Consider the following 14972-nt stretch of genomic DNA (forward strand, 5'->3'; position numbering starts at 1 on the left):
CTTTACCTATCAGGTCTGACTTCCAAGGAATTCTCCCTACCAGTGTCATGAACTGTTCAAAGTCTGCCCTCCAGAAGTCCAAAGAAGAGGTTTTGATGCCCCTCCCTCCCAACTTCACTGGGAATTCACCATGAACTGAGAACTCTATTTCATGGTCATTCTGTGCAAGAAAGCTCCTGACCTCCAAATCTCCCACAAGTCCTTCTCTGCTTGTGAACATCAGGTCCAGTGGGGCACCTCCCCAGACAGCTTTCTTACCAGTTGTGTCAGGGAGTTACCTTCCACAAACTCTAGAAACCAACTAGACTGCTTCCTCTGCACTGTATTATATTTCCAGCATTCATCAGGGAAACTGAAATCCATGAGAACAAGGGCAACAAGGGAACAATCATGCAACTTCTGCCAGCTAATCATAGAATGCCTCATCCATTCTTTCATCCTGATTAGGCAGTCTATAACAGACACCTTCAGGATGTCAGCCCTATTGGCCTTCTCCCAGTTCTTACCCATCAAGACTCAACCTTATCATTGCCATTCCCAAACTCAGTAACATCTAAGCACTTTCTAGCTTAGAAAGCTACACCAACACCCCTCCTTCCTTACTTAATCTCTTCTGAACAGCTTACAGCTATCTATCACAGCATTCCAGTTTGGGAGTGATCCTAACATGTTTCAGTAAAGGTAACTAAGTTATAGTTTGCCTGACATGCAGTACCTTCCAGCTCCTTCATTTTGATGCCCACGCTACATGCATTAGCATAAATGTACCTCAGCTGACATACTTACCTTACCTCACCTCCAGCCCTAGCCTTACTCCCTCAGACTCTTCTCTAGAAAGCCTCATTTTATCCCCTTCTCCCTTCATACCTAGTTTAAAGTCCGCTCAAATAGCCCTGCCAGCTCCTCAGCTAGGATCATTTCCTCCTTTGAGAGAGATGAGGCTCTCTGCATCTGCAGGCATCAGGCCTGGTGCCATGGTCAGAAAAGCCAAAATTCCTGTAGTGGCACCAGCCTCTTAGCCACATTTTATCACATGGGTTATCCTGGTTCTCTCAATATCTCTTGCTGTCACTAAAGGCATAGAGGAAAACACCACTTCTGCTCCATCAGCTAACCACCTTCATCCCCTGAAGAAAAATCAGTCAAACCAGAACACAAAGCTTTTTAGTAATGTATTTCACCAAGATCCTGGAGGGGCAGCACAATTGTCTACAAGTAGAATCTGATCAACATATTGGACCCTCTGTTCTTCTCAGAAGGGAGTTGCCTACGACAATTACCCTTCTTAAGCATAGAACGTCATGTAACCAATGCACCATTAGTGCAGTTTTGATCGGAATGTGTTAAAGCCTTAGTATTTCCCACTGATAGCTTACTCTTCCATCATACCTGCCTCCTGCTTGGCATTTTACTGCTCTGTCTCACCAGAATCCTTTACATAGGACCCAGCCAGCTTCATCGCAGCTTTCTTTCTTTAACTCTACTGTCAACTGGTAACTATACTCATTTTGAAAATAATGGGACATTAACCTTGTGGCAGTATTTATAACAGCAGCCACTTCAGTCATTCACAATTTCAGTCCACCAAACACTCAAAGCAAGAGCTGAAAAGAGGAAAAAAAAAAAAAAAAAAAAAAAAAAGTAGCATGACTGGTAATGCTGGAGGACAGCATTTCACATCATCTTTCATAGACTTCTGCACATTCAAGTGGAGTGTTAGTATGCCTACTTGCTGCTTACTCCCTAAATTACCTATCGCCAAAGAATAGCAGGCATTGCCCCCTAGGTTGGATCTCTCTTGGTTGGAAATATTTTTCTCTTATTTTTATGAGGTATCTAAGGCAGTGACACAACACAGATTTCCCTCATTCTTTAGTTTCTACTGAGAGGAGCACCGGCCAGACAAAAAAAAAGGTGAAGGCATCTTAAAAATTGCTTATTTGAGGAGAGTTCATTCTTTCAGTACTTAAAAAGAGAAACTTTAGAGATTTTTTTTTTATTTTTTTTTTTTTTTAAAGCACATCTGGCCAGACTTTCAAGAGCTCTCAGCTCCCAAAAGGTTTTATGATTCTCAGTGGGCAACATAGTAATATATAAAATTAAAATGAATTGAATTCAGTGTATTCTTTGGCCTGCAGTCCTGACAGATGTGATCAGACAGTTCCACCTCAAGCTTGTGGATCAATCAGCAGCTTCCCTCCCTGAGAACAGTCTAAATATAGGCCCTCTGGGACTTTAGTAGGAATGGGCTCTACAACAGCTGATCTAGTAAGCAGCTACCTCTGCTATATACCTGGGTTCCACCAACAGCAGCACAGTGTACCTAGTTATGACTCAAAGTTTCTCTTCCTTGTAATATTTCAATCAAAATATTTGGTTGGCTTGACAGTGAAATGTTTTGACTTGCTGTATGGACTCAAATTATTTTTACTCTGAAACAGAGAAAATTCTTGGTGAATTTCAATTGCATACTGCTACATTATTGTACTGGGCCACTCCTAAGGACTGTTTCACTTCATCTTGAGTGCTAGCAAAACATCATTCTGTCTGTATAAACCTCCAGGAGCAAAACAGGAAACCTGAAAAAAAAAAAACAAAAAAACTTGACTGTCATAAGCTTGGAACCCTGCAGATTTTCAGAGCTGACTTGCCAAGGTTCATTGTTTAAATTTCATCTGGCTGGCTGAGTTTTATTTTTGCTTGCCTAAAATTTCTGCTTCCAGTACTTTCACCAAAACTCATCTAGAGATTTAAAGAAATCTCTTAACATCAGAATGATCATTTTCCCTACCAAGCAGTTCTGATTGCAGCTGGCAGATTCACTTCCACTCAGAATTCAATCTAGCTATTAAGCATTATATGAAAATTTACAGCTCTCCTTAAAAACAGCCAGCAGTTGGACTGTTTTCTCAAAATCTTTGTGGGTCTATTGAGGAACTACAAATCATGAAAGTGAGGAGTTCTTTCAATAAATGCCTTCAGGTGGATATTAGATAGAAGAACTGTGTTCCTCTAGCACTTTGATTCTCTTTCAGCCTTGAATTCTTCTGATTTGTCTAACTCCTTCTTCTATAAAGATAAATATTCAGAATAATGGAACTGACTTATTGGATTGACAGCTGCAGCTGCAACATTTAGTGACTTTAGGCACTGCAGCTACACATGCAACTGGAATGTATTCAACACATCCATTGTTTTTTTGTTTTGTTTTGTTTTTTGTTTTTTCCCTACCACAGCTTCCCCAAAACTCAGCCCTAAGTTGATTCTGGAGTTATAGCAGGACTTTAAGAATGGTTCTGGAGCAAGGATTTAACTTAAGTTTTATACAAAAAACTATAAACAATTTGTCTAAAAATTACAGAATCTAGCCCTAAGTTAACACAGTGAAACTGCTTCATTCCATAAAAAAAAAAATAAATAAATAAATTTAAAAAAAATCTTTATTTAGCCACCTCAAGCAACTAGAATTAGACTAGAATTAGATTTTTGCACAAAATGGTAATAATGTAAATAGAACGTCAGCAATTTTAATATTTGCCAAAGAATTAAAAGCTCTGTTCTAACAATTCAAGAACTACACAAACTGTTATAAGACTCTTATTTGTACTAAATTGCCATATCAGAATCTAGCAGAGTAAGAGGACACAGTGTATCACTTAACATTTCGTAATACCTTAGGAACCAGAAACTGGTCAAAATGACTTGGTTGAAATTACAAAATTACAATAATATCTTCATGTTCCATCAATGGATTAAGCTAGAACTCATTTTTAGAAAAATCCTAAACTCAATTTGCTCCTTTGTAGTTGTTATAAACTACAGGAAACAATTCTGTCTCTCTTTTAAAAGACGGGGAAAACACAGAAAACACACTTCAACTCTCCAAGTTCTTCAGTCCAGCATAATTTACTAATTGATTCCCTTCTTATTTCAGTAAGAAACAATTTTTATAGGTTACTATTTTATTTTTCCCATGCAGCATATTTGCTGTCAATACTGTTTTGAGAATAGCAGACCATTTCAAGAAATACATGTGAAGCAATTCCTTTAGAATTTTATTGTTTTCCTTCATAATATCCAGCACGATAACTCTGTATGGGAAATTGGTAATCACAGCCTGAACCTCTGATTAATCCGCTGAGGCAAGTTTCAGGTCAGCTGTGGGAGCACAGGTGAGAGTAATTTAGCTGCACTCCCGGAAGGGGTGGAGCTTGACTCCACCTCCTCTAGACCTCATTTAAGGGCTGACCACCACTAAGGCAGCATCTCTTGGAGACTGCTCTCTGGTGGAGACTGCCTCGGCATTTCCCAGTGAAGGCATCCATATTGGTGAATTTTTCCTTATAAATAACCTATTGAATATTTGTAACCATCTTTGTTACCATCTTTGTATCATTTCACCTTAGATTTGGCAAGACAGGCAGGAGCCTGTGGTTGTGGCTGTAATGATTTTCCTGTGGAAAATATACAATTGGATCAAGGGTGAGAAAGTTACCCCCGTAGTGAAGATGCTCCCTGGACAAATTCCAGGGTTTATGGGGACCCCCTATTTTCAAATTGCCACTATTACTGAGCAATGGGGCCCATTATGAGTGGCAGACAGTACCTCTCCATTCCGCCTATCTGAATATTTTCAGGGCCTGTATAGGATGTGTTGACCACTAAAGAAAGACAACTGGCTGCATCCACAGTGGCATGGCCTCTATTAACTGCCTTAAATCAGGCAGAAATCAGGTCAAACACTATTGAGCACAAGAATCAATTATTAAAAGGTCAAATTCAACAACTGGAGCATGAACTTAGTCTGTTAGTGGGAAAAAACAAACAAACAAACAAAAACTTTATTTTTTTTCTCCAAACCCCCAAATTTGTTACATCTCAATAAATGATGACCAGGTACCTGAAACAACAGATCTGGTTGAGAATGAAGTTACTAAAGCCAATTTAGAAGAGCCTCCTGGGACAGACACATTACAAGCTCATCCTATTATAATGCAAAAAACGAAAAGCAGGGGTGCTTCCTGATCAATGTCCCCCTGCCAAAACACGCTTCCATGTGATGTCCTGCCCATATACAGCCACTGAATTAATGGACTTAGTCCAGTGTTTCAGACAAAGGCCATGGGAGAGTGTACCAGCTTGTTTACTAGTCTGTGCGACTCAGGCACTGAGAGAACTGAATAAGGTCACGCCGCCTATTCATGCAGCCATACCCAATATTGCCTCCCTAATGGACCCACTAAGTAGAGAAATTAAAACATACCACTGTGTCCTAGATTTAGCAAATGCATTCTTCAGTATTCTATGGGCTCAGAAAGGATTTGCTCCTGGTTGATGTTTTCAGGTCAGGCTGATTTCTGGGGCATCTTGGAGAAAATGATTGCTATGGAGTTAGTACATGTGCCCAACAGCCCACCAGGTAGCTAGTGTGATTTCTGCATGATCAACTGCTGACTTCCCTCCTCCAGTCGGGGGAGAGGGGAGCAGGTGCCATTGCCTTGAGCAACCAGAGGTGCATTCAAGCAGAATGAAGAATAAAAAAAAAAAAAAAAAAGTTCAGAGGTAGTGTGTGTCCCTCCACTAAACTGCAGCTGTGCAGGTGAATAAGACATCACTGATCAGTCTGCAACCCCCTGCAGACTAGCAAGATATCACTGGATCCCCAGTGTTGACTGTCTTTACTTTATAACCTATTTACTAGGATTCTTCTCTCTTGTATTGCTGACTTCCTCATCTTCCCTGCATTCCTTAACTGCTTGGAACTTGTAATAAACCAGATGGTCAACATTTGGCTTCATTTGGTGTTTTAATCTTGTTCTGGGTATATATGTTGAACCATCTCTTGCAACAACTGAAGCAAGCCATCCACTCAGTTTAGGAAGGAGATCTGTATCACTTCTGCAATAAGCAGCTTGGGCTTCAGTTGGATGAAGCTCAAAATTGTATCCACACATAGGACACTGAATGAAATTGTACTGAGGGAACACAAGATTTCCACATTAAAAGCTCAATTTCTTGCTGTAAACTAGTCTTGTCTTCACAAGAACAGAGGAACTAGCATACTGGAAAAACACGAGTAGTGTTATGAAAATACACATCTAAGCAAACTCTAATTCAGTATTCTCAAGAGCATAATTTTAGCATCATTTCTAGCCTGGAAATCATCAGCTGATAAACTGCAGACTTCTGAATTCATTTCAGATAAGTAATTAGAAGTTTTAACCACTAGTTTCAGAGCTGTCATGGCTTTATGATTTTTATCTGTATACCACATCACAACATCATATTGTGCACTGGGAGTTAAAAGAATTAGTGCTCCAGTTCTGTGGATAGCTCCAGGTACCTGGTTCTTGGAAGAGAAGTACTACATACTACGTACTCCAGAGGACTTTGCATTGCTCTGTTTGTTTTCTCTTCAGAGGAAAAGATAAAACTGTAGATCATGAGACATCCCTCTTTTTTTTCCAACCTTCCAGCTTGTCTGTGCTCCTAGCTGTATCATCTCAGCTTACTTGGAGTAAGGCCTTTGGTTTTCAGGCACTCTTTTATTTGTTAGCTTCAATTCTTATTATGTAGTATTATGGTGTATTATCCTGCATTTTGATATCATATTTAGTAAATTAATTTGTTTCTCCACAGATGGTTGCTGCTGTTTTGTATTTTAGGCCCACCTTCCTACCCTTTTCCCTTTCCCGGGGTGTGGATCCATTCATTTCCCCAATCCCACTAGTTACAGAACTGGGCCAAACCAACCCATAAACTGTTGACAGAGAATACAGAAAATTACAGCTGTTCACCAGCTACTTGCAAAATAAATGACTTAATTATATTAGCTATCAAAAAATATCCAGGCAAGAAATTCAGAAGGATCTGTCATGGTATGACAGTCAGTGAAGATGCAATGAAACAAACTTCACAGGCATCTGTGTATTTGCATAAAATGAAATCTAACTGCAAAGAGACCTCTACTTTGATGAAAAGCCCAATACTAGAGGATGTGCATTATTAATATGATGGAGACTTGCACTCTAGCTTTTACTAAAAAGCTAAAAGTACTGAGCCAGAGATCTCATGGAAGCCTATGCCTTAATATCAAGAAACCATGCATAAGCTGAGTTTTGCAATGATTAACACGTACAACTATTCAAAGGCAGAGAAAGAAATGATTAAACCATCAAAAAAGAAAAAAATAATAAAAAATCAGGTGGAATGGCTATTCTAGTATTCTGTACTCATCATATTTAATATTTAACTCTTCAGGGTCTTCTGAAGTGAAAAGCACTGGTGCATTTGTGGGTTAAAGTTAGGGACCAGACCAATAAAGGACATCTGGTGGTAATTGTCTTCTACAGACTGTCTGGTCAAGGGGAGTTTGTTGACAAATCGAAGGATTTCTGCTGCAAGAGGCATTACACTCACAGGCTCACATCCTGACGTGTGTTTTCAAGTGTACAGATATTTGGTAGGAAAGCAACATGGCAAGCTGTAAGCAATCCATGTTGAGGATAGCTTTCTTGTCCAGATACTGGACAGACCAGCAAGAGGTGAGGTGTTAGTAGATGTGGTGTTAACCAATGCAGAGTAGCTCATTGAAGAAGCTGAGATCAGAGGCAGCCTAGCTATAGAGTAAGAGAAAAGGTAAACTGCAACTTACTTTATTCATGTTTTCTGTTTTCATGTTTTTCTTTTTCAGCTTTTTCTGCAGCAGCTTGGTTTCATACTCTGGTCTGGGATGTTCCTAAAAAATGATAATAATAAAAATAAATAAGAAAAGAAAATAGACATTTCCTGATCATGATGCTTAAGATTGGTAAGAAGTAACTCAAATCAACATGAGGCAATCAACACCACTATGTAGACAATCTTACATTTGGAAACATCTCTTTGGAGTTGTTTGCCTTCAAAAGGGAGGGCCCGGGGATGTCTATTGGCTGAAAACTTGGCCAGGGAGAATATCAAACCATCTTGATACAGGAAATATAAATACGATGCTTTTGCATCCTGAGAAGACAAGGTACAAGCTGGTGTTTTCCTGCTTCTTCTCATTTGCTGACCTTGATTTGAAAGACCTAGAAAGCAGGAACAAAGTAGGGCTTGCTGAAATCCTGAAGCTGGAAGCTTTCACTATAGAAGTACTGGCTCAGCCACTTCAGACTATAAGTAAGAGCTTGTACTGTTGTAGTTATTGTCATCTGAACAACAAAACCTCCTACAACCCATCACTACTGAACATCAGCACTTGAAATCACAGCTACCTGCTGTGGAATATGTTATGGGATGAAGAGTGAAGGAAAAACAAGGACAGTGTCATTGCAATATAAAATTAAGAAGAATGGAGGGAAGTATGGGGGATCTGTACAAAACAAGATAAAGGTGAGAAGAAGAATTTCAGTCACTCAGATCTGGCAAAGCAAATTTCTTTTGCAAGTATGTGGCAGATGATGGTAGTTTATTTTTTGTGTGTAAATCTTTTTTGCAGGGCTGAACAAAGAGCGGTAGACTTCACAGATCACAAAGATAGTTTCAGCTGTACTGAATGACAGACTCTGAACCCATATTACGAAGTATGTATAAACAGAGGAAATGTAGGAGTGTACCTACTGCAGGGATGGCTGATAGGTGAGTTGAGAAGAATGTGAAGCCTGATTAGCTCAGCCAATGAGAGAAGTGGGAAGGGCTAACTAGTGTTACAGTTAACTAGTACAGTTAACTAGTGTTAGAACAAGGATAAAAGAGGGGCTGTGTCCCCCAGTACTTTGTGAGCTCCCACAGGGATATGCCTGTCAACTCTCCCTTTATTTGAATAAAGAAAGCTGAAGATTCTCCTCTGTCTCTTTTGGGGATAAAGATGTTTGACCAAGCTTTTTGGACCAGAAATTTTACTAATAGGAGGAATAGCATTTAGGTACTGCATATGATTTTAGTGGTGAAACCATAATTTGCTGCTGGGGAATCAAAGGAGTCCTAGGGAGTCCTAGATGAATCTAAGGGACTGAGGGATGTACATGCAAGCAAACCATCAGAGTAGGGCTGTAGTTTAATGGGCTTAAACATCTGGATATCAACAACTGAGGAGAATATTGTTCAGTGGCAGCTACCAGACAGATCAAGTGTCAGAGCCCAGGACCTGGGGGATCCACATTGTAGATATGTATCTATGTGTACATATGTGTATATATACACATACGTGCAAGCAGACATTGCTCTTGCTCAGACACATAGAGGCGTAGAATGAGGTCACTGTTGTCTGTGTTTGTGTGTCTGATCTGTGTGATCTGTACAGCCAGCCATATATATATATATATATGTACACTCATGGTGCACGCTGATCAAAGGTGCTCTGTGTGTACGTGCCTACTGGGAATACATGATCAGCTTCACTACAGGATGGACTTGGGGGCACGAAGGTGAAGCAGTCTCACCTCTCTTAAGCTATCTTTTGGGGAAAGGACCACATCTGAGCAGTTTTTATTGTGTCTGCCTTGTGCTATTCAAACTAGCAAAAAATATAGTCTTAATCATATAATCATATCTAAATGTTGAAAGCTAAAGTCTGGGATCTAAGTGAGGAAAGCTGAAGTGTGCTGAATGACTTCAGAGATGATGCTGGGAAAAATACCCACTGTTCAGAACCTTTTTTGAAATGCCAGTGTATCATGACTAAGAAAGCATACAATCCTGTATCCCCTTTCTGAGTGTGACTACTGCAGTTGCATACTGTATCATTGGTCATAATGCGGGGATAAATGCACTATTTGTTCTCTCCTAACTGCAACATTTTGAATGGTTTCAAGCTGCGGCAGGGGAGATTCAGGCTGGACATTATGAAATATTACTTCTCAGAAAGAGTGGTCAGGTACTGGAATGGACTGCCCAGAGTCACCAGCAGAGTCACTGACCCTGTGTTGAGAGACATGGTTTAATGGGAGCTATTGGTAACATGTGAATGGTTGGACTGGATGATCTTTTAGGTCTTTTCCAACCTTGGTGATTCTATGATTCTATGATCATCACTACCATCTTGAGCATTCTCTGTTGCACACTAACTCATGAAGTTCAGGAATCTCTATAGCAATTCTTTTCTATTGTCAGTTTTTCTTTAAGTGTTCAGATTTGGTCAAGTTATGTTTAATTTTCCTAGTACCCGTTTCGATGTCCTTTAACTGCATTTCACATACCTACATCTGGATCAGAACAGTTTATCTGTTTTCTCTGAATCTGGCAAGTTATCTTACCCTTGAATAAAGAGACCACAGAACCTCCTGAAATGCAGGTGTATATTTTTTATGAGAATACCTCATGAAACAATCCTTTGTAATACAGATCTAGGGATATTTGAACTAAATTTTTATCATACATACATGGATGTAAAGGAAAAGTTCAACTCTCTGCTGTAAAAATAGTGGTATTCAGAATCAATTCTTTGTCTGAAAATAGGAAGAGTTCTACAGACAGGACAATGAGCTAGAAATAGTTGTGATGACTTAAAGAAGTCCAAATATCCATATGGATAAGTATGAATCCTATGAATGCTGGAAGTGTGCCATTGCAGCTGCCAAACAGTTTTTGAAAATAAAGCTAGCTAAGGTACTTGGAGGCCAAATGAGTGATCAGAGTAAAAAAAGATAATTCCCATCCTGTAAAACAAAAAGCCAAATTACAAAATTTTTACTTAGACAAAACTCATATTGATGTCAGTAAGAACTTTCCTTGAGAATATTCTCCAGCATTTGCCTCAAACATACAATACGTGTGTCCACTATAAGCTGCTGATTAAAGTTATGTATATAATGATCCAGTACAAAAATATCTAAAGAAAATGTGCATTTTCTGTATTTCTCCTTGGTTTAGAAATTCTACAAAATGTTCATGAAAAACACATCTGAGCAGCTAATTAAAAGGAGAAAACCATCCCAGATTAACAAGCCAAAACAAAAAACAAAACAAAACAAAACAAAACAAAAAAAGTCAACACATTGCTTTGGTCTTACTCCTTAAGAAAAGTCGAAGAACTGAGAACACATTCAACAACCTTGTCCTAATTTGTTGAATGCAAGCAGAGCAGCAGAGTAGTGAACATCGATTAAAAGGAAGGTATTCACAAATATTCACTGAAAAAAATTGCTGAAATTACACAGCTGATGCCCCAGGATGGAAACTTGGAGTGAGTAGAACAGAGATTTCTTCTGATTATGACATATTGGGGAGTCAGGGGGGGATATAAAGAAAAGATGATCTCTTATACCAAAGACCCATTTAGGCTGTCTTAGTAATGGGATGCTCATCCAAGGAAGATTTATTTTTTTATCTCAACATGTGTGAATGGATCATTTGTAGATGCTCACTGACTTTTTAGACCAAATCACTAGTCCAATAAACTCATTTTTGAAAAATTAATGCAGAAGTTTAAATAAGCTTGAATACCATTGTTAAAAGATGAAAGTTAATGCACAGCACATAGAAGCTTGGTCTTCTAAACTAACATAAAGAATAGAATTTTTAGAGTTAGAAAGGACATTTGAAGGTTATCTAGTGCAGCTCCCCTGCAATGAACAGAGACATGCACTGCTAAATCGGGTTGTTCAGGGCTTGACTCAGCCTTGTCTTGACAGTCTCCAGGGACAGGGCATCAACCATATCTCTAGGCAACCTGTTCCAGTGCCTCACTATCTTCACTGTAAAAAGACTTTTTCCTTATAGCCAACGTAAATCCACCCTATTTGAGTTTGAAATCATTTCCTATTGTTCTGTCACCACAGTAAAGAATCCGTCCTTTTTGGTATTTCCCCTTCAGGTACTTCTCCTTCTCCAGGCTGAACAGCACCAGATATTTCAGCCTGTCCTCAAAGGAGAGGTGTTCTATCTCCTGGATCATTTTTGTGGCTCTTCTCTGAACATGCTCCAACAGCTCCATATACCTCCTGTACTGAGGACTCCACAGTACTCCAGGTGAGGCTTCACCAGTGCAAAGTAGAGAGGCAGGATCACCTCCCTTGACCTGCTGGCCATGCTTCTTTTGATGCAGACAAGGATACTTTCCTGGGCTTTCTGGGCTGCAAGGACACATTGCTGGCTCTTGTACAGCTTCCCATCCATCAGTACCCCCAGGTCCTTTTCAGCAAGGTTGCACTCAATTCTTTCATCCTATAGATTGTACTGGTAGTAAAGGTTGCCTCAACCCAGGTGCAAGATCTTTCATTTAGATTTGTTGAACCTCATGAGGTCCACCTGGGCTCACTGCTCAAGTCTGTCTAGGCCCCTCTAAATGGGATTCCATCTCGCTGGTGTGTTGACCGCAACCCACTGCTTGGTGTCATCAGTAAACTTGCTGAGGCTGCACTCAACCACACTGTCGTCAATGTCATCAATGAAGATATTGAAGATTATTAGTAGCTCTGACCCCTGGGGGACACCACTCATCACTGATCTCCATCCACACATTGAGCTATTGACCTCTGCTTTTTAGACTCAGTTCTGCCATCAGTTCTTCGTCCATTGAATAGTCCACCAAGCAAATCAATATCATTCCAATATGGAGGGAAAGATGTTGTGGGGTACTGTATCAAAGGCCTTACTGAAGTCTAGATAATGGCTCTTCCCTTGTCCACTGATGCAGTGACATCATCATAAAAGGCCACTAGATTGGTCAGATAGGATTTGACCCTGGTGAAGCCATGCTGGTTCTCCCTTATCACCTCACTATCTTCCATGTGCCTTACAAATTCCAGGAGGATCTGCTCCATGATTTTTCCTGGCACAGAGGTGAGACTGATAGGATGGTAGTTCTCAGGATCATCCTTTTCACCCTTCTTAAAAATGGGTCTGTAGTTTCCTTTTTTCCACTCACCAGGGACTTCACCTATTGCCATGACTTTTCTAATATCATTGAGAGTGGCTTGATGACTACATCAGCTAATTTCCTCAGGACTCTGGGATGCATCTTACTGGGACCCATTGACTTGTTGATGTTCAGGTTCCTCATGTGGTCATGAACCTGATCTTCTCTTACAGTGGGAGGAACATTGGTTACCTGATCCCCTCCTACAAAACCAAACATTTTAAGGCTGTGTGGCAAGCAATTATCAGAGAAGACTGAAGCTTTTTGCTTTTTTAGTTAAGTACCTCAGCCCTCTCCTTATCCGTTGTTACCAGGTTGCCTGTGTCACTCACTGGGCAGATTATGCCCTACTGGACTGTTCTTTTCTGATTGGGGTAACTGTAGGAGCCTTTCTTGTTCTTCTTGGCATCCCTTGCCAAATACAGTTCAAGCTGAGCCTTGGTTCTCCTGATCCCATCCCTATACACCTTCCTCATAGTCTTCCCACAGTACCTGTTCTTGTTTTCACTGCCTGTGCTTTTTTTTTTTTTTTTTTTTTTTTTTTTGCTCTCCAGCTTGACCAGCAGGTTCCAGCTTATCTACACCAGTCTCTTGCCTTCCTGTTCTGACTTGCTACACCTGGAAATGGAGAGCTCTTGCATGCTGAGGAAAGTGTCTTTAAAGATCTGCCATCTCCAGTCTGCACCTTTTTGCATGAGGACAGTTTCTAGGGGGCTTTGTTGACTAACTCCCTGAAGATCTGGAAGTTAGCTTCCCTGAAATTTAGCATCCTAATTCTACTCTTTGCCAGTCTCATGTTCTTCAGGATCTTGAACTCAGTTATAGCATGGTCACTGCAGCCCAGACAGCCTCCAATTCTGATGTCAAATCAATTAATTTGCTTTGGTGAGCAGCAGGTTCAGTATTCCATCCCCCCTGGTGGGGTTTTCAATTACTTGACTCAAGAAGTAATCCTCAGTGTATTCTGGGAGCCTCTTGGGTTGCCTACAGGTCTCCATGCTACTTTTTCAGCAGATATCTGGGTGATTTAAGTCCACCAGAAGGACAAGCACTTGCAGTCACTGTGCCTCCTGTACCTGGAGGTAGAAGGCCTCATCAGCAAGCTCTGACCAATCTGGTGTCCTGTATTAGACATCAATTACAAGGCTTCCTTTGCCGCCTCAGTCTCTAACAGTGACCCATAGCATACTTGCTCATGACAGTTCTTTAGAGACAGCTCTTCACATCCTCTGCCTTTCCTGATGAAGATAGCAATACCTCCTCCCCTCCTTCCTTGTCTGTCCCTTCTAAACAGTTTGTAACTGTTTAGCCACCCTATGCTCATGGGAATCATCCCACCAGGTTTCAGTGATGGCAACTATACCCTGGTTTTCTAGTAGTACAGTAGCTTCCAGCTCCTCTTGTTTATTTCCCAAGCTGTATTCATTGGTGTAGAGGCGCTTCAGCTGGGTAGCTGGTCTTGTCACCTCCTTAAAGAACAACTCATTATTTCCTTTTAAATATTTCCCATTATTTTCCCCATTGCCTTTTCCTATTTCCCCTGCAGCCTCATCATCTTAAGGCTTCATATGTGCTGCAGTGTTGCCAGCACCTCTCCAGACAGTGGTTCTTTCAAAAATGAAGCAATCAAAATAAAAAAAAAAAAAAAAATTCATTATGCATATTATGGAAATTTGTATTCTGTATAGATAGACAGATACAATGCATTGTAAATCAAGACCAGTAGTGTTTTAGAGCCATGTATATGACTATAAGGCTTGCTTCAAAAGTAATGTATCCTATTTTATTATTTTGTCCCACAAAGTCACAGATGGATTTTGATGGTATGGCAGTAGAGGCTGAATCTTCCCACCTGTTGTAGATGCTAATGAGGCTGATATTCTGTTGCATTTTGTTGCCATGCAGTAGATACCAGCAGAGGGGTAGTCTGATAAACTGGTGTCTGATATGGGAGTATGTCTGAAGCAAAGATGTAGAACTGAATTTCTCCTACTGAAAAGGGCCCACAGACATTCAGCAGTACTTTGATGATTGTTCATGGAGACCAAAGAGTGGACATGAGCATAGTGAGGCAGTGGATGGTGCATTTCAGCAGTGGCAACAACGATATGAAAGACAAGCCATGTCCCAGATG

General features: G+C 40.3%; 1 protein-coding gene across 1 annotated transcript in view; it reads right to left on the bottom strand.

Moving 5' to 3' along the window:
• Positions 1 to 14972, bottom strand: part of ANO2 (anoctamin 2) — a 179234-nt gene that overhangs the window by 78656 nt on the left and 85606 nt on the right. The window contains exon 14 of the mRNA XM_072335289.1: positions 7655 to 7738. Coding sequence (XP_072191390.1) covers positions 7655 to 7738 — 84 coding nt within the window. The remainder of the gene's footprint in view (positions 1 to 7654; positions 7739 to 14972) is intronic.

Source organism: Excalfactoria chinensis, chromosome 1 (assembly GCF_039878825.1).
Source record: "Excalfactoria chinensis isolate bCotChi1 chromosome 1, bCotChi1.hap2, whole genome shotgun sequence".
Taxonomy (NCBI): Eukaryota; Metazoa; Chordata; class Aves; order Galliformes; family Phasianidae; genus Excalfactoria; species Excalfactoria chinensis.